General features: G+C 42.2%; 1 protein-coding gene across 5 annotated transcripts in view; it reads right to left on the reverse strand.

The window, feature by feature from the left end:
- Positions 1-18,308: 18,308 nt before the first annotated feature.
- Positions 18,309-26,692, reverse strand: part of slc35a5 (solute carrier family 35 member A5) — a 41,103-nt gene continuing 32,719 nt past the window's right edge. For all 5 annotated transcript variants that reach the window (XM_068040682.1, XM_068040680.1, XM_068040681.1 and 2 more), the window contains 2 exons: positions 23,560-24,346; positions 18,309-20,759 (listed from right to left, as the gene is read on the reverse strand). In XM_068040682.1, coding sequence (XP_067896783.1) covers positions 20,691-20,759; positions 23,560-24,346 — 856 coding nt within the window. In that variant the 3' untranslated portion in view covers positions 18,309-20,690. The remainder of the gene's footprint in view (positions 20,760-23,559; positions 24,347-26,692) is intronic.

The raw sequence follows: 26,692 nt of genomic DNA on the forward strand, positions 1-26,692 counted from the left end.
AACTGTCAGATGTTTTTGGCCTTATAGAGATGAACTCAGTATCTCAAGTGACATCACCTTCAAGGGAAAACAAGTGATTGTGTCCAAAGCTCTCCGGGAGGACATATTGTCACATCTTCACCAAGGCCATTTGGGCATAGAGCGAACGAGACAACTGGCACGAGACACTGCTTATTGGCCAGGGATCAATGGCGACATTGAAAAGTTAGTGAGGATGTGCGAGACAATTCAGAGCCACCACCCACAACAACATAAAGAACCTCTACACCCTCACAAGATTCCGTCAGTCCCTTGGTCCAAAATCGCCACTGATCTATTTTCCATGAATGGAGATGACTTTATCTTAGTCACCGATTATTTCTCCAAATTTCCAATTGTCAGACAGGTAAAAGACACTTCAAGCGCGGCCGTCACAGACACATTGAGTGTCATATTCAGTCTGTTCGGTGGACCCTACCCTAGGTCTAATGGTCTTGCTGAGCGAATGGTTCGCACAGTTAAATCGCTGATTATCCTGAAGTGTTGGACAACGAAATAAGATTTTTGTGTTGCCATGCTACACCTCAGAGCTACACCTATGGATATGGGTTTACTGTCACCAGCAGAAATCATGTTTGGTAGACAAATGTGAACAATTCTGCCAAGCCATCACCTGTCAAAATTCTCCGAGATGCAGGAGACACTGCTCGAAAAACAAGGGAGAATGAAGATGGTGCATGACCGACATGCAGAGGCAGAACCACCTCAACTATACGTAGGACAAAAGGTCAGGGTCATACACCCCACAATGAGAACATGGTTACCCGCAGAGGTATACAGTGAGCCTAGGTCCTACGAGGTTACAACATCTAACGGAACAGCGTTAAGGAGGAACTGAAGCCAGTTAAGAGAAGTGTGCAATACTCCAATTGCACATAGCGTCTCGAAAGAACACACTCTGACCATGAGGGTGTGATGGAACAACAGGACAACAACCAACACATTGACATGTCTGCAAGCCAAAAACAGCCAAGGGTGAAATCTACATTCCCAGAAGGTTATACCATAACCAGATCTGGAAGAGTTGTCAAATCATCGAAACGATATATGGATTCTTACGCTTCTGCACTTGTAAATGTCACAATCCCTATCCTCAAACGTGTAAATTTTATGATTGCTATCCCATATAACTAATTTTTATATTATCCAATTTTACGTGGTTTTACTTGTAGCATACGAGACTTATCTTTGGAAAGAAAGGGGATGTTGTATGGTCACCTTAACAGTGATGTCCCTTTAAGAACTCAGTATGCTAATGAGCTAAGTACCACGATGTAGTCATGTGACTAGAAGCCACAGTCACAACCTGGACACAGGTTATGCATTTGGCTTGCCCTGTATTATATCTACTAGTTTAGCTGTTAATGAACGTTTTAAAGATCTTCAAGGAACTGGAATCCATATACCTCATTGTGTTGCTTAAGATAACACAAACAACACTTGACAGTTGACATCCGCAGTCTCCTCGAACAAGACTTCCTTTCCAGTCGGTCAGGTGGGCATGCATTGCCAGTGAGGGTCATTGCCAGGGAAACTACTCCTGGGTCTCTGCCTCGCTCTGAGGTTGTGTGCTCTCTTCTCCTTCAAAGAAAGAAAGCAGGGAAGGACAACATCTGTGGAGGGTGACTGTCCGGCATGGGTGTGAGAGGGCAAAAGGATGAGGGTAAGTGTGAGTGTTGGCTGTTTTGGTGGAGATTTGAGGCGGTGCCTGGAGAGAGAGGGATGACTGCAGCTGCAAGGTGTGTTCTGAGAAGTACTGTGCAGGAGAACGCTGGGAAAGGCAGATTGTGGGGCTTGGCACCTGAAAATGTTACGTCACTCGCCTAAACCACCCTCCTAAGGTCGGATCCTCGGTGCACTGTCTCTAGGTTTGAGGGATCAGACTTCTGCTGCTGGCATCCTTGGCCACTTCCATCCATGCTGGGAAAGATCACCTCACTGCAGTCCCTCAGAGCCCGCAGCAGAACTTCCAGATAAGAGTGGTGAGCAGTCTTCCCAGGTCTCTTCATTTTTGAGGCTGCTGCAACCTCTAAAATCCATTTGCAGTTGTGCCTTTCTAACCCATGCTGGGATCCCTTTTAATTAGGAATTCTTCCTTTGACAGGTCCGGTATGTCATTCCTCCCATCCTCTCTGGCCGTGGAACCGGAGGTGGGATTCCAATGACGTGGCTTAGTTAAAGAGTTAGGATACAAGCAGCAGAGTTTTGGATGAGTTTATGCTTATGGAGGGTGGAAGATAGACCAGCCAGGAATGCACAGGAATAGTCAAGTCTAGAGGTGGCAAAGGCATGGATGAGGGTTTTAGCAGCAGATGAACTGAGGCAGGGATGAAGTTGGACGATATTACAGAGTGGAAAATAGGTAGTGTTAGTGATGGCATGGATAAGTGGTCTGAAATTCCTCTCGGGGTCAAATATGGCACCAAGGTTGTAAATGGTTTAGTTCAGCCTCAGACAGTTGGCAGGAGAGGGATGGAGTCAGTGACTAGGGAACAGAGTTTGTGGCAGGGACTGAAGACAATGTCTTTGGTCTTCCTGATATTTAGTTGGAAGAAGTTTTTGCTCACACAAAACTGGATGTCAGAGAGTTTGACGATTGAAATACCGTGAAGTGGTTGAGAGAGGTGATGGTAAGATAGAGTTTGGTGTCATCAAATGGAACCTGATTTGTTTTTGGATGATGTCGCCAAGGGGCAGCTTGCAGATGAGGAATAGGAAGTGGCCAAGGATAGATCATTGGGGTCACCAGAGGTAACAGTGTGGGAGTGGGAAGAGAAGCCATTGCAGGTGATACTCTGGCTACGAATGGATAGAAAAGAAGAGAAGGGAACCAGGCGAGTACAGTCCCACCCAGCTGAATGACAGAGGCAAGTCGTTGCAGGAAGATGGCATGGTCAACCATGTCAAAGGCTGCAAACAGGTTGAGAAGGATGAAGAAGGATTGCTTACCATGGTCACAGTCATATAGGATTTCATTTGTGTACTTCATAACAGCAGTTTCAGTAATATGGCAGGGGGAGAAATATGCTCGGATGGGAATCAGACATGGAAAGATGGGCATGGACTCAAGCAGTGCCTTTCTGTCTGTTTATTCTATCTAATGCAAAACCGAGGTGGCTGGACTGTTCAGTGTCTGACAGAAACAGTATGAAAAGAGGTAGGTTGATAAAAACAGGAAGAGCTGCATTAATATTGAATTACTTTGAACTGAATGAATGTTATCAGCCATTGTACACATAGCAAGATCCCATAAACAGAAACTAAATGAATGGCTGGTTAATCTGATATGATGGTGTTCACTGAAAGAGGGATGTAGCCTAAGGCACCAGAACTCCTCATTCTTTGAATAGTACCATGGTATATTTAATATCAGTCTGAACTGCTGAACCATGACAGTTTAACATGTCATCTGGAAGACCAATAATGCAATCTCCTCTTTATATTGCACTGAAATACAAATACAGTTGATAGACTCGTGGAAAGGTATTTGAAGTCTTACCTTCTGCCTCAGATGTGACATAGCTTCCAACTGAGTAGTTTAAAGCCAGTAAATAATGGTATTCAGAAAATGCCGTGTCAAAGCTCAGGTGTGCTTTATGGAAATTGTCCACTGATTTGACAGATCAGTGAAGCACATATGTATTTTGTTATTTCCTCTCCCCCCCAGACTTTACTGTTTGTTGCTGTACCTGGTTCAGAGTGAGTGTTTTTATGCTTTTCCTAGTTGACAATTTTATTGCCTTATTTGATTTTAGGAAAACTAATAGATTTGTTTGTTTTTAATACTAACAATAGCAGAACTTCAGAAAGAGGTTACCAAAATTTGCTTTTCACAGAAGGGTGCATAGAGCATGGAATTCTCTGCCACTAACCATTGTTGAAACAGTCTCCGGAAATGCTTTTAAAAGGTAATTTGTTTGGTGAGGAAGCAGAGAAAAATATTAAAGGGCACGGGGAGTGAACAGGCCAGTGGGATTAGGCCATATGGCCCACCAGCACAGAACTGATGAACCTAATATCCGTTTCTACTCTGTAACATTCTATGGCAGCAGCCTTCAGATAAGTGCTGGGGTTGGGGGTGTAAAGCGCTTGAGGGCTGAGTACACACTGATGGCAGCCTATAGTGTTGTTGTGGAACCAGGAAAAGCACTCCTGCTCCACCATAAGACTGAGGAGGAGGAAAAAAAACTTACCTACTATTTTTTCAGCAGTCTCAACTAGTCCCTTTAAGGACCATTGGTTGGGCCCCTGTGGATCAGTCACGGTGCATGCTCCGTCCAGTTTTTCAAGTATTTTGCAGAAGGGTTTTGAAATCAGCACCGAACACTTCTACACATCTTTAAATTGATCCAACGTTATTTTCAGGCAGCTGTCAGGGTTGGCTAAAAACAGCAAGGACCATTATGGCAGCAGCAATACAATTGGCACAGATCAGGCCCAGGACCTAGTGCACAAAAATTGGTTTAATGCCCAAACCAAGGATGAAATACATTTCAATATCTATCCCATGAGTGCAATATAGAAAAGTTTGGATTAGTTTTCTACATTGAGCAAATTAAGCTTCTTTGAAACATCACTTAGTGCCATCTACTGGATTTTATACAGTATTGCAATTTATAACTAACAAATCCTTCAATGAGTTTTGCTGAAGCACATTAAACTGGACACTATTTGTAATGGTCACTTGAAGTTCATGGGTTTCCAAGAACTCAGGATGATGAGTAAGAATCTCATGGAAAATCAAATTCAATCCTTTTACTCCTCGCCAACCTTACACCTGGTCCCTCAAGGCCAGGAAAGCATGAAGTACAGAGTCCTTGCCTCCTCCCCCTATGTTCCATTACACCAATGACTCAACAACCCCACTCCTCAACATGGCAATCCTGGAAACTGCAATGTAAGGCTGGGATCTGGTGTATCTGTGCCTTGCCTTAATTTGCCACCAATCATTTCAGCATTTCTGACTGAAGATGGTTGCAAGTACTTCAGCCTTGTCTTTTGCACTCACATGCTGGGCTCTGTCATCAAGTCCTACTAGTTGAGGATGATGATGCTCAAGGAGCCTCTTGCTCCCATTAGTTTTGAAATTGTTCACCACCTTTTGCAAGTATGTGGTATAACTGCAAAGTTTTCACATGATCTGTTTGTTGTGGGATTGCTTAACTCAGTCTATAGCAATGCAGTTTCCACTGTTTAGCATGCATACGATTGTAAGGTGTAGCTTCACCAGGTTAGTACCTCATTTTCAGGAATGCTTGGTGCTGCTCCTACACTCCTCATTGAACAAGAGTTGGTCATCTGACTGGATGGTGATAGAATTAGGTGTATGCCAGATTGCAGTGGTATACAATTCTGCTGCTGCTCATGGCCCACAGCATCTTATGGATGTCCAGTTTAGAGCTGCTAAACCATTTCTTAATCTGTCGTACATGGCAGAGCAGTAGTACCACATGGTTCAGTGTGAAGTTGGATTGTGGATGGGAGAAATGTCAATTCCAAGTCCAGGCTTTTGAAAGAGGAAAAGACCACTAAGTAAAAACATTAATTAAAGTGTTCAAAGACATGGAAAAGGTGGAAATGGCATTTTAACTTGATGACTCGATGAGCAGTTCCACAGTTTGGGCATAGTTTTTCAGGTAACTGACCATGATGGGGCACATCACCTTCAGAGGGACCAGGTGTAAGGCTGGCGAGGGGTAAAAGGATTGAATTTGATTTTCCATGAGATTCTTACTCATCACCCTGAGTTCATGGAAACCCATCAACAGATGTTATGGACAGATGGGAAATGATAGGGATGGTTTCCCTTTTTTCAACTCTCAACTGACCAAAGACAGCATGTTTATCACAAATGTTTTTTCACCCTTGAGCATTTTAATGGTCAACAAACAGACAAATAGCAGGTTTTCTCATAGGTTTAAAGAAAGATAAATATTTATTCCATCTGAAAATATCACTGAAGACAAAACTTGGAAAGTTTCAGGATGCATGGTTGCAGACTTTGTTTTGTTTTATCTCAGTCACAGTTCAATGTTGAAAACCCTGGTACAATTTCTGAGATAGGGAGTCTCAAAGTCACTTCCCATCTCTGCCTACAGATAGTTTAAGATGTTCTAGGCAAGGTCTCATTCTTCTGCTGGAGCAGATGGAATCTCTCTCTTGCTGGCTCTGCCTTTGTCTGCCCAGCATAGACTTTTATTAAGCTCCTTATCAGACCCCTGGTTTCTGTCATAAATTGTGTCTGATGGACACCATGGGTGGAATTTTATCAGTCCCACAGTGTTCCAAAAGGTGGGACCGGACGTTAACGTAACTTCCGCGTCTGCCATTTTTCACGTTTCACACACAGTTTCATATGTAAATTAAACGTGCGATGACGGACACAGGAGACATGTGGGATTATGCAGCGGGGACGGCCTTTCATTGATAGAACCCGCCATCACTGAGCTAAGCACTGTGATTGCCACGGCTATAAAGCATACTGTGCTTGCAGCCTCAAGGACAGAAGCCTTCCTATCATGTCTCTGCATAGGAACCTGAATTGAATCTTGAAATTAATGCAAAATGCTTTTGCCTCCCTTAATTTTTGTAATCCAGCACTGTTGGATGTGTAGCAAAGTTACGTGGAAAATATGTCAGAGATGTCTGAGGGCCCGATACAGTCATCCACAGCAACAGGGCAATGCACTGAACAGACTGCCTCCAACTCAGCTGCTAATGTCAGGGTTGCACCTAGATGTCGTGGGAGAAAACAGAGAAAGGAACAGTTTTGAGCACAAAGGTGGCACAAGTGCTGTAAATATTGTACAACTGTTCCATAAATTTCAATACATCTTAATTTACTTTAACATTTAATGCAGTCTCATAAATGATTTGCTTGGTTTCAGATGAAAAGGAAAATATTCATTGGAGGCCTGTGGCAGGAACACATTGATGCTAGCAAAGCATTTCAGAAAATGTCAGTGTCCATTTATCATTGCTATTTGAGCCTTCAGTCTTCAATGATGGCTGTTTGTCATTTGATTATTCACTTTCTTCACTACTGACATGCCTTACATTTGTGGTTCTGCAGTCAGACCTTAACTTTGCTTGGAGTGGTGTGCATTTGGATCCATTGTAGCCCATAGAAGATTTCATCTACTGGTCGCATCGAAGTGCAGCGAAGCTGCTTTTACATTACAGCAATAAGACCTCTGGCATATGTAAATATATGTGGAGAATCTTTATGTTTCTTCTAATAATATTCTTTGATGCAGTGGATTATTGTTAGCTGAAACATACCAATGTGAGGTGCTTCCTGGTGTAACTTGCATGTCTCTCCATGGCCCTCATATAGTTGACAGCATCCTCCTCCTCACCCTCTTCATAATCTTCCCCTTCTGAGGAGCACTGGTGTTCCTCCTGTTCCTTCACCTGGAGAATGTTGTCGCGTCTAATTGCAAGGTTGTGCAAGGCACAGCAGACAACGATCATTCGTGATACCCTCTGTGGCGTGTACTGAAGAGCCCCTCCAGGCTGGTCAGGACAGCAGAAGCGCATTTTCAGCATGCCAATAGTGTGTTCAATGATGGCTCTGGTGGATGTGTGGTCCTATATTTGCATTCATCGACTTGACCAAAGCATTTGACTCAGTAAATCGTGAGACTCTGTGGATTGTGCTCCAAAGATTTGGATGTCCAAGAAACTTCATCACAATCCTGCAATTGCCTCATGATGACATGACTGCAACTGTCTTGAGTGGGAGACACATACCTTCAAAATTCAGACCAGGATCAAGCAAGGCTGTGTGATAGCCCTCATACTATATACAATCTACCTGACAGTGGCTATTCACCTCAAGAAAGATCAGCTGTCCTCTGGTGTATTAAATACCACCTAGATGGAAAACTCTTTAACCTCAGTCGCCTCCATGGAAAAACTAAACTGACCACCATAGACACACATGATCTACAGTTTGCGGATGACTGCAGTGTTGTTGCCCACTCTGCATATCAGAGACTCGGCCTGTCCTTGAATGTTGCCAAAACAAAACTAATATATCAACCCACACCTGTTCAGCCAAATATTCCACCTCCCATATATGTTGAAGGAGAGACTTTGGAATATGTTGAACACTTCCCATAGCTTGGCAGCCACCTCTCTCAAGGAGATCTAACACCGGATCAGCTGCGCAGCTCAGCCTTCTACAAACTATGGCAGTGAGTGTTTGACATCAAAGACCTCCGCAAGTCAACAAAAGTCCTAGTGTACAGAGCAGTTGTCGTCACCACACTTCTGCACTGCAGTAAGACCTGGGCAGTGTATCAGCAACACATGAGTACTAGAGAAATTCCATCAGCAATGTCTCCGCCGCATCCTCCAGATTCAATGGGAGGACCGTCAAACAAACGCTCGTCTCTTTCTTGTAGCATTCAGGTAAAATTACTGCAAAACCAACTTCGCTGGACTGGACACTGTGGCTGAAAACTGTCTCCCCCTCCAGGTCCTGTTTGCTCAACTCTCAAATAGCCAGCGTTCTAAAGGAGGAGGACAAAGAAAACGCTTCAAAGACATTCTGAAGCTCTCTTTGAAGTGCGGCAGCTTTAACATTGATGACTGAGAGAACTTGCTACTAATGGTTCAAAATGGCGACAACTTGTCCATCAAGCTGCATCATGCTTTGAAGCCAAATGCCTTAATGATGAGGCAGAGCTGCAGCAGAGAAGGAAAGAAAAGGAAGCAAATCTTGGACTCCGGATCCCATAACCCCGTGGGACGTCCTGTCCCATGTGTGGGTCGAGAATCGGCCTGTTCAGTCACCTGAAGACCCATGGCAGGAACTAGTGACCTTGAGTAGACGTCATCCTCGAATTAAGGGACAACTGATGGTCAAAAACCAGTTGTATGTTTAAAGAGTGGAAGCCTTTGTGATTCACAAATACAGCAGGCTGGTCCCAGGGAGCTCTAATGGCCACATGAGTACAGTTGATCACCCCTTGCGCTCTAGGGAACCTAAAAATGGCACCAAAGGCCGCAGACCTTGCTGCCTGGCTGTCCTTTTCTATAGGTAAGTAGATTCATTGGCATGTCAAAAAAGGGCATTGGTCACCTTTTTGATACACCTATGGGTCGCAGACTGTGATATGCCACATATGTTGCCCGTGAATATTTTCTCTCAGAGGGTCACGTCTTTGAAACTCTCTTCCTCAAAAGGCAGAGTCTTTGAATATTTTTAATGCAGAGGCAGATAGACTCTTGATAAGCAAGGGGATGAAAGGTTATCGGGGTAGGCGGGATTGCGAGAGTTGAGGTTACAATTAGATCAGCCAAGATCTTGTTGAATGGCAGAGCAGGCTCGAGGGGCCGAGTGGCCCACTCCTGCTCCTACTTCGCATGTTCGTATGGATCCCTGGAAGGATCCGCTAACTAGCAAAATAATTGAGTGCAGCAGTCACCTTGAGGGAAACTGGCATGGATCCTATAAATTTCTTTGATCATTTCATATGACATCCTTAGGTGTCTCTGGCATTGCCTCTCTGACATTTGAAGGCAATTTGTCCTTGTCCTGAAGATGCGATGAGGCCGTTCCTGGATGTTATCATTCGGAGCATCCTCACCTTCCTGTTCTGCTTGTTGCTGGCACTCAGCATCATGAGTTGAGGGAAAAGAGCCCTCCTTAGTTGCTCCCTTTGCTCTTCTTCCCGTGGTACTAGACAGATTGGGAAACCCATGTTGCTGTGGCTTTTCTGAACAATAAATAAGCTGAGCGTGACAACTCAGCCCTCTGTTGCCAGTGAGCTAAAACATCAAGGCAATGAGCCTTGTATATCTCTTCTATCTGCCTTAGAATTGCAGCCAGTTGAAAAACACACCCACTACTGTTTTTCTCCTCCCAATCTCCTTGCAATCCTTGTGGTCACGTGGTTTGCATTAGCGTTTAGAGAAAATGGTGCGCATGGAATTCAGGAATTGAAAAGAGCGGGGAGAGGCTTCATTGAAATGAGCACGGAGAGTGAGGAGAGCTTTATTGAAGAGGATGGAGAGCAGGGAGAGGCTTCATTAAAAAGAGGACGGAGAGCAGGGACAGGCTTCATTGAAAAGAGCATGGAGAGGCTTCATTGAAATGAGCACGGAGAGCAGGGAGAGGCTTTATTGAAGAGGACGGAGAGTGGGGAGAGGCTTCATTGAAATGAGCACGGAGAGTGAGGAGAGGCTTCATTGAAATGAGCACGGAGAGTGGGGAGAGGCTTCATTGAAATGAGCGCAGAGAGCGGGGAGAGGCTTTATTGAAGAGGACGGAGAGTGGGGAGAGGCTTCATTAAAAAGAGTGCGGAGAGTGGGGAGAGGCTATCCCCTATCCTCTCCTTTATGCTCTCAGATCCTCTGTGCAGTGGAATGAGCTTGTTCAAGAAAATCAAGTGTGACATCACAGGCAAGCAGGTAGGTGATTGGTTGGGAAAGAAGCTAGCTGTTTGGGAGTATCTGGTAAGTGATTAAGGTCTATTCTAATAACATTTAAAATAGTAAAGGAACTAGTGGTCAGTTTAATATGGAAAATAAAATAAATAATGGACTAAAATAATTAAGTAGTTAATTGAAACACATTAAGGATGGCAGGACAGGTGATGTGTCACGACTGCAGCATGTGGGAGCTCCTGGATGCCAGTGTGATCCAGGGCAAACACGTCTGCAGTAAACGTTTGCAGCTCGACGAGCTTTGGCTCAGAGTCATTGAACTGGAGGATGAGCCACAAACACTGCGACACATCAGGGAGGGCACAAGTTACCTGGACACTTTGTACCAGGAAGCGGTCACACCCCTTAGGATAGGGTCTTCTGATTTGGTCAGTGGGCAGAAACAGGAATGTGTGGCTGCAGCTGGGGCAGGTAAGAGGGCCCAGAGGGCAGGAGTGCAGGAGCCTCAGCCTTTGCGATTATCCAACAGGTTTGAGGTTCTTTCAGCTTGTTTGGATGAGGGTGAGGGCTGTAGGATGGATGAGCAACCTGACCATGGCACCATGGTACAGGAAGCCATTCAAGTGGAGGGAGAAAAAAGGTGGTAGTAGGGGACAGCAAGTTAGGGGGATTGACACGGTTCTCTGCAGCAAAGAGCAAGGGTCCAGATGGCTGTGTTGCCTGCCCGGTGCCAGGGTTCGGGACATTTGCTCAGGTCTGGAAAGGAACTTACAGTGGGAGGGAGAGGATCCAGTCATCGTGGTCCATGTAGGTACCAACAACATAGGCAGGACAAGGAAAGAGGTTCTACATAGTCAGTATGAGGAACTAGGCACCAAATTAAGAAGCAGAACCTCAAAGGTAATAATCTCTGGATTATTACCTGAGCCACAGGCAAATTGGCATAGGGCAAATAAGATTAGAGAAATTAATGCATGGCTCAAAGACTGGTGTGGTAGAAGTGGGTTCCGGTTCGTGGGGCACTGGCACCCGTACTTGGGAAAGTGGGGGCTATACTGTTGGGACAGTCTACACCTGAACTGTGCTGGGGCTGGTGTTCTGGCAAGCTGCATAACTAGAGAAGTAGAGAAGGTTTTAAAATAAATGATCAAATTTGGGAAGATATGTTAAATCAAGGAGTAGACACAAGGCGTGAGAGGAAGGTATTAATATGGGAAATGATAAACAGACTGTGACAGGAAGGGACAGAGTGTACAAATCTAAGAGTAAATCAATAAATAAGACTAGAGGTTACAAAAATAATAAAAGGACAAACCTAAAGGCTCTGTATTTGAATGCACGTAGCATTCAAAACAAAACAGATGAACTGAGAGCGCAAATAGAAATAAATAAGTATAATCTGATAGCCATTACAGAAACATGGCTATTGGGACCTGATTATTGAAGGTTACATGGCATTTAGGAAGGACAGGAAGCTAGGAAAAGGTAGAGGGGTAGCTCTGTTAATTAATGATAGTATTAGCACAATAGAGAGGGATGACCTAAGTTCAGGAAACCAGGATGTAGAAGCAGTTTGGGTAGAGATGAGAAATCATAAAGGCAAGAAGTCACTTGTAGGAGTGGTGTGCAGGCCACCTAACATAAACCACACTGTAGGATGGGGTATAAAGGAAGAAATAATGGCAGCTTGTCAGAAAGGTATGGTGATAATTATGGGGGACTTTAACCTACATATAAACTGGACAAATCAGATGGGCAGAGGTAGCCTAGGTGGAGTACATAGAATGTTTTCAGGATAATTTCTTGGAACAGTACATTCTGGAGCCAACCAGACAGCAGGATGTGCTAGAACTGGTATTGTGCAACGAGATAGGATTAATTAATGACCTCATAGTTAAGACACCCCTAGGTAGCAGCAATCATAATATGATTGAATTTTACATTCAGTTTCAGGGGGAAAAGAGTAGGTCCAAGACTAGTATTTTAAACTTAAATAAGGGCAATTATGAGGGCATGAAAGCAGAGCTAGCTAAGGTGAACTGGCAAATTAGGTTAAGGGATAGGTCAATAGAGATGCAGTGGCAGACATTTAAGGGGATATTTCAGAATACACAGAATAGATAATTTTAAACAAGAAAGAAAAATTCCAAGGGTGGGACCCGCCATCCGTGGTTAACTAAAACAGTTAAAGATAGTATCAAACTTAAAGAAAAATCATATAATTGCGCAAAGATGGGTGGTAGGTCAGAAGATTGGACAGAATATTTAAAAAAGCAAAGAATGACTAAAAGATTGATAAGGAAGGTAAATTAGAGTATGAGAGAAAGCTAGCTAGAAATATAAAGACAGGTAGTAAGAGTTTCTATAGATATTTTAAAAAGAAAAGTTAAAGTGAACGTTGGTCCTATAGAAAGTGAGTCTGGGGAATTAATAATGGATAATAAGGCGATGGCAGATGAACTGAACAGGTATTTTGTATCAGTCTTCACTATTGAGGAAACAATATTCCAGAATTAGGTGTAAGTCAGGAAATGGAAAGGAGGGAGGAACTCAATAAAATTACAATCACCAGGGAAGTGGTACTGAACAAATTGTTGGAAGTGCGGGCTGACAAGTCCCCAGGTGCTGATGGACTTCATCCTAGGGTGTTAAAAGAAGTGGCTAGTGAGATAGTTGATGCGGTAGTTTTAATTTTCCAAAATTCCCCAGATTTGGGGAAGGTTCTGTTAGATTGGAAAATAGCGAATGTAACTCCTTTATTCAAAAGGGAGACAGAAAGCAGGAAACTACAGGCCAGTTAGCTTAACATCTGTCTCAGGGAAAATGTTACAAGCAATTATTAAAGAGTTTATAGCAGGACATTTAGAAAAAATCAAGGTAATCAGACAGAGTCAACATGGTTTTGTGAAAGGGAAATCATGTTTAACCAATTTATTGGAGTTCTTTGAGAACATATGTTGTGGATGAAGGGGAACCGGTGGATGTATTGTGCTTAGATTTCCAGAAGGCATTTGATAAGGTGCCACATGAAAGGTTATTGCAGAAAATAAAAGCTCATGGTGTATGGGGTAACATATTGGCATGGATAGAAGATTGGCTAGCCAACAGGAAACAGTAGGCATAAATGGGTCATTTTCTGGTCAGCAAGATGTAACGAGTGGTGTGCCACAGGGATCTGTGCTGGGGCCTCAACTTTTTAAAATTTATGTAAATGACTTAGATGAAGGGACCGAAGGCATGTTGCTAAATTTGCTGATGACACAAAGATAGGTAGGAAAGTAAGAGGACGTAAGGAGGCTGCAAAGGGATATAGATAGGTTAAGTGAGTGGGCAAAGGCCTGGCAAATGGAGTTTCATGTGGGAAAATCTGAAATAATCCATCCAATAGAATTTTTTAAAAAAGCATATTATCTAAATGGTGAGAGATTGCAGAGCTCCGAGATGCAGAGGGATCTGGTGGGTGTCCGGGTGCATGAATCACAAAAGGGTAGTATGCAGGTACAGTACGTAATTAGGAAAGCTAATGGAACGTTTTCGTTTATCACAAGGAGAATTGAATACAAAAGTAGGGAGGTTATGCTTCAGCTTTACAGGGCATTGGTGAGACCACATCTGGAGTACTGTGTACAGAACTGGTCTCCTTATTTAAGGAAGGATGTAAATGCATTGGAGTCAGTACAGAGAAAGTTTACTAGACTAATACCTGGAATGGGCAGGCTGTCTTACGAGGAAAGATTGGACAGGGTAGGATTGTATCCACTGGAGTTTAGAAGAGTAAGAGGTGATTTGATTGAAACGTATAAGATCCAGAGGGCTCTTGACAGGGTGGATGTGGAAAGGATGTATGTAAAGAATGTTTCCCTTTGCGGGAGAATCTAGAACTAGGGGTCACTGTTTAAAATTGAGGGGTCACTCATTTAAGATAGGTGAGGAGAAATTATTTCTCTCAGAGGTTCGTCTTTGAAATTGGTGGTGGAAGCAGAGTTTTTGAATATTTTGAATATCAAGATAGATTCTTGACAAGGAAAGGGGTGAAAGGTTATCGAGGGTAGGTGGAAATGTGGAGTAATCAGTTCAACCATGATTGTATTGAATGGTGGAGCAGGCTCGAGCAGCTGAGTGGCCTACTCCTGCTCCTAATTCGTATGTTCATATGTAGGGCAAGTCTCCCCACCTTCCAATCTCCTCCTGCAAACTTCCAGCCTGAACCCATCACCCTTGATCCACCCAATGTCAGCGTTACCCTTCCCTCCATTACCACTGAATTCCCCCACCCCCATTAACGTGCACAGTGTAATCATCTATTCATGCCATCCCTCCCCTATTCCTACTCCTGTTACTATCAACATGCCGACTCTGACACTTGATCCTCCTCAAATTGTTCTTAACATTGTTGCTGAGTCCAGATCCCCTCCCTATGATGTTGTTTACCCAACCATAAGTCTTGAACACCCCCCCGCCCCCGCAGAATCCATTTGCCCCCACTGACTGTGACCGTTTCCTCTGTCAGCCAGTCGGCTGAATTCACCCCATGTCCCTGACGTAGAGAGTACTCATCCCTCCCTTTAGGCCTGTGCTACATTCTGACTGTAATGCTCTAATCAATCCAGCACCCCACAGCCACCCACATCCAGCTTCAGCAGCAATAGAAAACAATACACAGCCTGGACGCTCCGCTCCTTCCACGCTTGCTCCTCCATGCACCTGATCATCCCACCCTGTTCTCCCTGCCTACCATCCCCTGCTCCTCCATGCACCTGATCATCCCACCCTGTTCTCCCTGCCTACCATCCCCTGCTCCTCCATGCACCTGATCACCCCACCCTGTCCTTCTTGAATATCCTCCCCTGCTCCTCCATGCACCCAACCCTGTCCTTCCCGAGTACCCACCCTTGCTCCTCCAAGCACCCGATGACCCCACCCTGTCCTCCCGAGTACCCTCTTCTGCTCCTCCAGGTAGACCCCCACCCCATGCCTTCGGCACCACCCCTTTGAAGAATCACCCTTGCTGGGGCCATGCCTAGAGGCAAACATCTATTCCAATGCTTATGTCCATTTAGCCGGTGTTAAAGAGAGAGCAACACCGCACCTAAGGCTCAACTTCACAAAGGCAACAGTTGCATGTCCTGGTGAAACAAACTTGAACTGGATGTCACAGGAACAGCACTTGCACTTCACTTAATCTGGCAGTTAGGACAAAATTGTAACTAACTTGGGGGCGGCATAGTGATTAGCACCGCAGCCTCACAGCTCCAGCGACCCGGGTTCAATTCTGGGTACTGCCTGTGTGGAGTTTGCAAGTTCTCCCCGTGTCTGCGTGGGTTTCCTGCGGGTGCTCCAGTTTCCTCCCACATGCCAAAGACCTGCAGGTTGATAGGTAAATTGGCCATTATAAATTGCCCCTAGTATAGGTAGGTGGTAGGGAAATATAGGGACAGGTGGGGATGTGGTAGGAATATGGAATTAGTGTAGGATTAGTATAAAATGGGTGGTTGATGGTCGGCACAGACTCGGTTGGCCGAAGGGCCTGTTTCAGTGCTGTATCTCTAAACTAAACTAAAAACTTGCAGGTTGATAGGTAAATTGGGCATTGTAAATTGCCCCCAGTATAGGTAGGTGGTAGGGGAAGGTGGGGATGTGGTAGGAATACGGGATTAATGTAGGATTAGTATAAATGGGTGGTTGATGGCCGGCACAGACTCGGTGGGCCGAAGGGCCTGTTTCAGTGCTGTATCTCTAAATAAATAAAAGTGTAGGGTAATGATATTCATGGCATGTAAATGATTGCAAAGCTGCAAACCGCCACCCTGTGGGGGAACCCCAGAATGCCACAAACACGTTTCTCTACAATATCCCATCAGGTATCTGAAAAAACATCTTCCACCTAATTAAGTCACCCCACAGACCACCAAATCCACTCTTGCACAGCCCATAAAATTCCACCATGTCTGTCCTGCCATTGTTAACCCAATTTAGAGAGAGGTAGCCATTAACACAGAAAGGGCCATTTACATTTTAATGATTTCTCCAGACATGAAGATTGACTCAGGGTTCCTGTAATTTCCATGTGTCTTATTAGCAGTACAGGATAAGGTCACCTGACCTCTTAACTCCATCTTGTTTTTCACAAAAAATGCCCACTTTGGGGTTGTTTTAGAAGTGCATTATATAGTTCATAATTTTTCCATGTGTGAGCATGACAACACTTTATATGTAACTGTCATGAATTTATATTTAACATTAGTAGAAAAATTTTGAACCCTGGCTATTTAAATTTTTTGGAAAGGAAAAATGACTGCTAAAAGGATTTGAGAAACAGAATTCAGGACAATTTGATTGTCTGCATTTCATTTTCTTCTACCGGTTAACTTCTTACTTTTCAGACATTTTCTATTGATTTGTTCCCACGTAAAATGCCTACAGCTCTCACTCTATTTCAAGCTGTAAATATGATGATTGAGGTAACAAACAGTGCACACCAAACGTATCATCATATGTATTTTGCACTGGTGTCACTGCGTGGAACTAGGAGAGTCCAGAATGAGTGCTCCTTCCAAAGTTATAAATCTATGTAGCACAAGGTGCTCATTGTGCACCAGTTTTAGCGTCTTTCCAGTATGAAAGAAATCCAATTATAATCATTGTGTGTTACAGATGTCAAGATTCCTAACCCTTGATCTCTTGTTCTATACGAACCCTAACACACACATAGGTTGGAATTTAATGCACGTCGGACAGGAGCCATCCACCGACCGAAAAGTCGGCGGCGATCTCGCCCCCACCACTGGGCCTGGGATCCAGTCCAGATTTTAAGGTCCCCAGGCCCTTAATTGGTCTTAGATGGGAATTTCACCTCATTCAGGAAGTCCTGCCCAACGGAGCTTTCAGCCAATCAACAGGCCAGCAGCTCTTAGTCCCAGCTACACCACCAGAAGCAGTGGCCACTGCTGGAACTGCAACCCAGCTTCAAGAAGAGGAGAAGAAAGGGTGGCCCCAGGAAGAGGGGTGATCGGTCGGGCCCCAGCAAGGCAAGAGTGGTCGACTCGGTGGACAGAGTGTTGAACCTCGGGGATGTTCAGACATCGGGAGTGGCCCTCCATCGAGCATGGGGTGCCTGATCATGAGGCCCACCCCCCACCCCCCCACCAGGCCATCAGAAAGCTACTTTTAACAGACAGCTTTTCTCGGGTAAAATCTCAATGGTAAAATCCCCGCGGTGGTGGGTGAAGGCCCTCAAGTGGCCGTTAACTGGCCATTTAAAGGCCTTGATTGGCCTGGGGTGGGTGGGCCATTTCCCACCGCCACCGCCCCTCGTAAAATGGCGGTGGGAGCACGTCGGGAAGGCCCCCCGAGCCTCCCACTCCATTTTACATCGCCCCCTGCCCCCATCCTGCTCTTTGGGGTGGGGGAGCGTAAAATTCCGGCCATACTTTGGAAAGTTAACATTTCAGGTTTCCCTCCACAGATGCTGCTAGACCTGCGTATACCAGCACTTTTTGTTTTTATTTCAGATTTCCAGCATGTGCAGTAGTTTGCTTTTGTGTACACATTCTTTTTTCAGTGCAAGAGGTTTTCATCAATGTGTACAAAGATTTTACATCTAATATAAATTATCTACTCTATTCAGAAGCTGTTAAACCTGCGGTGTAGTGTCAGCATTTTGTTTTTATATTTTAACATGCATTTGTTTGATTCGTATGAAATAAGTTGGTGGATACAATTATCAAGTCTGAAAATAAGAATTGTTCACAAAAATCTTTCAATTAAGTTTCTTGTACATATAAGCATTACAAATTCATAAAGTATCTGCTAATAATTCCTAAAAAGTACATTAACCAAAAGCTTTTATAACAAGATGCTCAAAGCACTGTGCCTTTTCTTCAAGTTCATTTAATTTTAAATGATGATCCATTTAAACTTTGAATCCAGTTTGCATGTCCTTAATAAATCCAAGTACTTTTAATTTAACATTTCACCTTCAAGTTAACACTTAATATAAAAATATTCCAGAACTATTCAATACAGTAGCACATTCCATTAACAATTGAGCAAAGAATGCATTCTTCTAATGAACTCAGATTGTATCTCCTGATTTGTTACTCCACAAATAATTAACAGTATTAGAACTGACCTCAATTCGAAAGGCTATCAAACTATACAAAGACACGAAAGACCAAGAACATACGAGACTCCTTGCAATGGGCATTAAACTACTCCACAGTACTATTTTCCAACAGTATATTTGCACAATCAAGTACATTTTTTTCAATGTTATTTCAAAATGCCAGATAAATTACTTGATCTCCAGGTACAGTTCAGTCATTTTTTTCATGATTTGTATAAACCTTAGGTGGAGTTCAAATGATTGTTACAATGAAATAACAGGAAATGCTAGTACTATTATATGTTAGAATAAGAACTATGGTATACAGGATATATAATGGCTCAGATTTTGTATCAAGAATAATGGTGTGACTCATCAGTACTCACTGTTATTATGGAATAAACCTGGCAGCATCTTGCAGCGTCAGTACATGTGCAGTAAAACACAGAAATCAAGATGCCTAGCTCCTCTATAAATTTTGCTCTAATAATATCTCACCAAGAAACTCAGCATTCAAATAAATGAAGGGTTGTAAGATATGGTACTAAGCTACGTTACCCACTAAACATGACAGAAAAAATTTGAGTTTGTGCATTCAGGTGTTAGTGAATTTTTAATGGTATGATAAATTTTAATTAATGTTAAACAACCTCAGTTTTTTTTAATTACTTTTTATTTCTACAAATTATTTCTCAATCCCACATTCCTTTCCCTCACTTTACTTTGCTTTCAATACATGATTTTACATTGAATTAAATATTCTAACAAACTTCCTGTTTAGACTCTATAGGCCCCCGAGACAGGGTCATTGGCGAGGGGGTCCATAAAATTGTGACGGGAGGCGGGGGGAGCGGCGGAGGGCCCGTCGCCATCCCATCACCAAGCAATTTTGTCGGGAGTGGGATTAGCTTTCTGCCCAGAGGCCAACTGAGGCCTTTAAGTGGCCCATGAACAGCCACTTGAGGACCTCTTCTCCTCCCCACGTGGGGAGGTCACCTAGTAATATGGTGCCCTCCCTGCAGGCTTGGGGGCAGGGGGTCCGTCCTCTGTGGGCAATCTGTGGCCCATGGAGGACCCCCACCAGGAAAAGCTCCACCTCCTTGAACCCCCCTCCCCCTCGCCAAGGCCTTCTGGACGCTGGGCCTGGGTCCAAGGCCACTGCAGCACCAGCAGTGGCCATCTATCCTGGTGGCACTGCTGATACTGCTGGCCAATAATCCCTGCATCGGCCACTTAAGTACCGGAACAACACAAATTTGCGTCGGGGGGGTTCGCAAAGGTCAAGGTAGGGCTCCCCCCACCTTTTCAGCCCAGTGCCACAAAATCCAGACCTACGTGTCTCAGTGAGGATTGTTCAATTTGATTGGTTGAAGAGGCATGCAGGTGCTTATACCGTTCATACAGGTCCCAGATCCCTCGTAGAGGAGCTGCCTATAAAGAGTCTCTAGTAATTGCAGGTTGTTGCTCAAAAGTCTACAAAAAGACTGAGACAGTTGTAAGCCTAATGAACGGCGAGCATTGTTTTTTTGGCAATGGCTGCAAAATCTGGGTCAATGTAATTCAATCATATGGTTTTTACAAGTTAGTCCAACCTACAGCCAAATTAATCATTCCTAGGTTATTCTGTAACCAGGCTGGGATTGCACAATGTTTCCTTTTGTGGGTGAGTCCAGAACTAGGGGGCACTGTTTAAAAATTAGGGGGTGCCCTTTTAGCACAGGGATGAGGAGAAATTTTTTCTGAGGGTTGAGCGACTTTGCAACACTCTGCTCCAGAAGGTGGTGGAGGCAGGGTCATTGAATATTTTTAAGGGGGAGGTAGATAGATTCTTGTTAGGCAAGGGAATCAAAGGTTATCCGAGGTAGATGGGAGTGTGGAATTCGAGACACACACAGATCCGCCATGATCTTATTGAATGGAGGAGAAGGCAAGAGGGGCCAACTGGCCTACTTCTGTTCCTAATTCATATGTTGATATGACTATGGACCTGGTTTCTTGAGACTTTATGAACAGTCCCTAGAAAGGGTTAACAATGTGGACAAGGAGGAATGGCTTACATTTCCTAAACAATGTATCAAAGAAATTAAGTAGAGTTCATATACTATCAAAAGGATTCATTCATGAAGTTAAACTTTTTTTAAAAATGCATTTTCTAGAAGGAATCATCTTCTGTTTCAGAATCTGTGCTTGGTTTGGTCAATCTCTCCAACTCCTCACCATCCTAAAAGTTAAAACAAAGGGGGAGGGGTAAAAAAAAAATCACTGTTTTGTAGATGAAATAAAATCAAGAACTTTTTTAACTTTACTTAAAAACAAAAAAATGCTGGAAATATTCAGCAGGTCTGGCAGCATCTGTGGAGAGAGAAACAGGTTAACGTTTCAATTCTGACAAAAGGTCACCGACCTGAAAGGTTAACTCTGTTTCACTCTCCACAATGCTGCCAGTAGGCTGAGTATTTCCAGCACCTTTTTTTTTATTTCCAATTTCCAGCATCTGCAGAATTTCTTTTCAATATTGAAAGTGTCACACTTTCCCCATCACATTTACTGATAACACCCTATTATAAATCCTGTAACCCACCATGAGCAATGCCAAAAAAGGCATTCAAACATTGATCCATCAACCCAGGCAAAATGAACTGTCTCCAGTTATGTGGCTTTGTTTTCACATGACAAGTCAGCAACATGTGGAGTGGAGTCCCAGTTAAAGTAGTAAACCTGGCATGGATCTGGAATCATGTCAGAACAAATGGGATGCTGTAGTGGGCAGAGGTGGTGGGAGGGGAATTTGTTATTATGAGCTAAGATGGTTCAAATGGCTTTCCTCATTCATAATCTTGTGATCATCTGTTGGAGCATCAAACAGTGAATGGGAAAATCAGGCTGCGGGGTGGGGGGTATAATGTATAATTCCCTCAGATTATCTATATTAAAAAAGGTTGTCCAGTCAAGGGCTCCTACTCCACTTTATTTAAAAATTATTTTAAAACTCATTGCTTTACTAGTAGTGTCATTAAAGGGATGATTCTACCTCCAACATTACCAAAGTGAGGGAATATGGCTTTTTGAATTAAGATTTTCATTTTTAGAAGGGTCCACTGTATCACTGTCCAAATAATTAACTTTAAGCAGGACAGGCACAATGGATCAAATGGCTTCCTTCAGTGCTCTAAGATTTCATGATTTTATAAACAATGAATTACAAAAAATATCCATGTTAAAAACCAATCATTCCATCAAATCTTTGTCTTTGCAAATTATTTCTAAACTTCAAGGCTTCCTTTTAAAACTTGAGCAGATTAACAATATGCCATTTTTCAAAGGCAAATAATTACTTAGTTCTGTATCATGCACAGTGAATGTGATTTTCTTTTTTGTTTTTGAAACTGAAGCACAACCTTCTATATTTGCAGTCGGAGAATTTCGATGAGAAGTGGAAAAATAAGATGCACTTATATGCACAATGATTTTGTGGTTACCATGTGGAATTATTTTTGTAATCAATGTTTATCAAATTTGTATACTAATAAAACATTGTTATAGTGAACATTTTCTGCACTCATAGCTGAAACTTCATCATGTGTACAGAAACCATGGTGAAAAGAGCTACATAAAAGCACAGAACAGATGTGTGTATGGCAATAAAGGTGGTAAAATCAGAACTACTCAGCTCATTTCAGTCTCAAGCACCTAACGCATGATTAGGAGGTCAATTGACAGAAGCCCATAAGCAGGATTTCTGCTTGCTTGGTCAAAGAACTGGCTGACATGAAGAAGCAAATGATAAATACTATTAAGCATCCTAACTGTTGTTGCAAACTCCATGGGAACTAGACAGGCATTCAATTGTGTTTCATCTGCATGCCCTATTAAATTATTTTATTTGCATTACACATATTTGAGAAACAAAGCAGTTCACTGTTGATGAATGAAACATGTCATTCTATAATTATGTAACTGAAATTATTCAGGACACCAGTAAAAACTGAAAGTACTTTTCATTCCCTACCCACATCTAATGCTATTCAGTGATCATGGAGGTAGACAACCTACTTGGGGTTTCTGCCAATGAAACACTGAAATGAAAACAGAAAACTTTGGAAATACAGAACAGGTTAGTCAGCATCTGTAAAACAAAAGACAGGTTAATGTTTCTGGTATAATCCTTCATTAGAACCGACAACTAAAGATAAGCAACTACAGCTGGAAAAGGAAGGACAGGAAGATAAACAACAGATACTTCAAAGAGGAAGTTAATGAGCTTAATGAATTGCAGCACTTAATAGAAAACTGTCAGATGAGAAAAAGATTTCAGTGAGGTTTCAAAAACAAGTTAACAAATGCAAAAAAAAAGTGAAAACTGAAAAAGCAGAATTACCAAAAGAAAAATACTTGATGGAGAACATGTTGGGAACAGACAGTAGGCTCTCTCTACAAATTCTGACCGACTTGGTGTGTATTTGTGTATTTCTAGCATTTTCTACTCTAGTTTCAAATTGACAGTATTTGCAAGCATTTTCCATTTTTATTTGCAACGTGTAACTGTCCATGACGAAGTGTCCAAAGCTGATGTGAGCTGACTTGCTTTGATTTTACCCTCTTTTGTGGCAGAGCCACATTTTGGCCCTGTGCCTTTTATGTGGCTCAATTTACTAAGGTTCTGCTAATATATTAACATTTTCAGCAGTGATTATGGAAAATATTTATTAAAATAGAATCCTGACCAAATATAAAAATCAGTAAATACAAAATCAGTAACTGTAGGTTGCCTGTTATTGCACAAAATACGCATCCATTTTCAGCATAAATGATAGTATGATGCAAATACCTCTTTAACTTTCCATTGTAAATAACCAACTGTAAGTATAACATTAAAGCGCTATAAGTGCAAGTTGCTGTAAGCTTGGTTAGCATATATCTATACATGAGAAAATGTAAACATTACATCTGTGAACATTAATTTGGTTTCTTTTGTGATTACTTTGAGCAAAAGATACTTTTTGAACACAGGAACTACTTACCCCACTGGAACGTTCCAGAAGTTCACCATTTATAACCTTGAGTCTCTCTCGCTGTAGCACATACTCCGGGTCATTTATCCTGCTGGCATTATAAATAAATATTGCCAGGAATACCACAGGGACTTCTACTAAGAAGCTCAATGAAGGTGTAAAATCAAATATAAAGATAGATAAAGTAGTAATGATAACAGTTATTATTTGGGCAGTGAGGACATGGAACATGTTGTCCCTGAACTTCAGAATAAAAGCCACAGACAGACCAAAGGCAGCAGTAATAAAAATTAAAGCTACAGAAAACATATTGTGCCCATAGAAAAACCCACAATTTTGGATGTGGGTGCGGGATTCTGATCTAAGTAATAATATCAGCCCATTGAATATAACTCCAAAAAAGTACAGCTTACTATTCTGAATGAAAATACTTTCAGTTAGCTGACCTCCTTCTTTCAGCATTTTTTCATTATAAATGTTTGCCATGGAAGAGATAAAACACTGCATAATTATAAGGAAGTGGCCGAAACTAAGGTTAAGACTTTTTAATGAACTTTTGTCCCATTTCAAAGCTGGCAATATAACCATTGTGGAATTGTTCTCCAGCTGATGTTGTGAACTTTTATCCTGAGATGTTACGAATGGGATGCAGCTATACGAAGCGTTGAAGTGTATGTTGTGATTAAACGTGTGCTTTGCCACAACATTTTGAGCTACTCCAGTCCCTGATATGAGAGCTACGATGGAAAGGAATAAAATCACGAGCGATGCCCACTGCACCCAGGATAGGCGCCGCCTATTGGAAAATAGAAACACAACATTATTGCATGCTTGCAGTTTGCATGTTATAGGTGAAACTGCATAAAAAAGCCTGGGTGAGAAAAGCTATTCAGTCTACAACTACATGTATCGGTAGGATGAAAACAAAAATATTTTTACTGGTAAGAAAATCAGAATTTTCTAATAACATAAAAGTTTGCTTTTAATAGAACCAAGCTATTGATTGAATTCAAAGAGTTTGGCATAACACTTGGTAAAAATGCCATTTGCGAACTGCAGACATTTTCAAAAGACTCCAGAAAGATTTCATGGAGCTGGGAAGGCAGTCATAGAATACAATATCAAATTCTTGTGAATAGAATAACTTGTTATGGAGCAGAGTAAAATATGCATTACTAGACCCTGAACCTCCAAACTGTACAACTGCAGTAGCCATATGCATGCAGTAACATGTAACATAAATGCTGCATCTGAAAAAGAACAAGTTAATCGTTTAGAAAAATATAATAAATAAATACAATGCTATGAGGAATCTTGTGTATCAGTGATATGGCACAGTTTCCATCAGTGCAAGCCGTGCATTGTAATGCAGGTGCAGAATTACTCAAATCAAATTTAGGCAAGCAGTGTACCTTGTGCAAGCAACTTCTTAGCTCTACACTGAGCTTCACTTTTAGTATCAGAAGTGGTAATAAAACCCATAGAATAATTGTGCCCCAAGATCATAGAAATATAGAGAACATGAGATCATTCAAAAAATAAAACTGATGGATTAAACTGTTAACTTTTTAAAAATTAACTTATCAAAATAGGCAGTTGCTTTTTAATGGGGAAACATTTTATAAGCTCAATGTCAAGCTTCTTTTTCCCAAATATTGATAATATGTCCTTATTCCTCAATTGTTACATTTTATTTTGTCTTAATTCTTTGAGTGGGTTGTTGCAAAAATTTATACTTCTACAAAGATTGGAGTTAGCTTATCCACTTTATGGAAATATTTTGCATTATTATAAACTGCATATGCTTTTTGATGACTGGATTTTGTATTTACTCAGAATGCTTAAAGTTAATTTGTCCTGATTTTTCAGCAGAATTCTCTGGTGAGGAAAATTAAAATAATTTACCCAAAATCAATTTAGTATCAAATGCAATTTGGTCAATTTACAACTGGATCCCATAATCTCTCAAAGCACAGAATACGTTTTGATAAATACATTAAAATTAATGGCTCACTAACACAATAGCAACAATAGGTTGGTTTGAAGTGTGATTCGTAGGAATTCAATATCTGCAGGAAAAATAACAAAAATGCTCCTGTTTTGGACAAAGGAATTCCACCTAATTTCCAGAAACTAATTTAGAAACTGATTAGTTAAACAATGCTTGAACTCAGTGAGACAGCCTATTTTACACTGCATCAAATTTTCTTTTCTATTGAAGTCAACTATTTACCGTTACCTCTGGTGTCACCCAAGAATTTAACCTTTGCCCCCTCCTTTTTCTCTCTATATGCTACCCCTCGCACATTGTTGGTTTCCACATGTAAGCTGACAACACCCGGCTCTACCTCACCACCATCTCCCTTGACTCCTCCACTGTTGTTATCAGACTGCTTATCCAACATCCAGTACTGGATGAGCAGAAATTTCCTTCAATTAAATTTTGGGAAGACGGACGCCATTGTTTTCAATCCCTCGCTACCAACTCCATATCTCTCCCTGACAACAGTCTGAGATTAAACCAGTCTGTTCGCAACCTTGCCGTGATATTTGACCAAGATGAGCTTCCAACTAGCTATTCGTGCCATTACTAAGACAGCCTACTTTCACCTCAGTTAACATCACCCGACTTCACCTGTCTCAGTTCATCTCTTTTTTCATTCGTTTGTGGGATGTGGGCATCGCTGGCCAGACCAGCATTTATTGTCCATCCATAATTGCCCTTGAACTGAGTGGCTTGCTAGGCCATTTCAGAGGGCGTTTAAGAATCAACCACATTGCTACTCCTGATACCCTCATTCATGACTTGTTACCTCTACAGTTGTACTATTGAGATGCACTCCTGGCTGGTCTCCCACATTCAACATCCGTAAACTTGAGGTCATCCAAAACTCTGCTGCCCTTGCCTTAACTTGCACTAAGTACCATTCACTTATCATGCCTACACTGGCTCCCAGTCAAGCAATGTCCTGATTTTAAAATTCTTATCCTTGTTTTCAGATCCTTCCATGGCCTCACCCCTCCCTATCTCTGTAATCTTCTCCAAATTACATGCAAGAAAGCCAGCTGGTGAAGGATAGAACTGCAGCCAATCTTTACTCAATCTAACATTTATTTACAGTGTGAAACATTACAAGCATAC

Source organism: Heterodontus francisci, chromosome 10 (assembly GCF_036365525.1).
Source record: "Heterodontus francisci isolate sHetFra1 chromosome 10, sHetFra1.hap1, whole genome shotgun sequence".
Classification (NCBI taxonomy): domain Eukaryota; kingdom Metazoa; phylum Chordata; class Chondrichthyes; order Heterodontiformes; family Heterodontidae; genus Heterodontus; species Heterodontus francisci.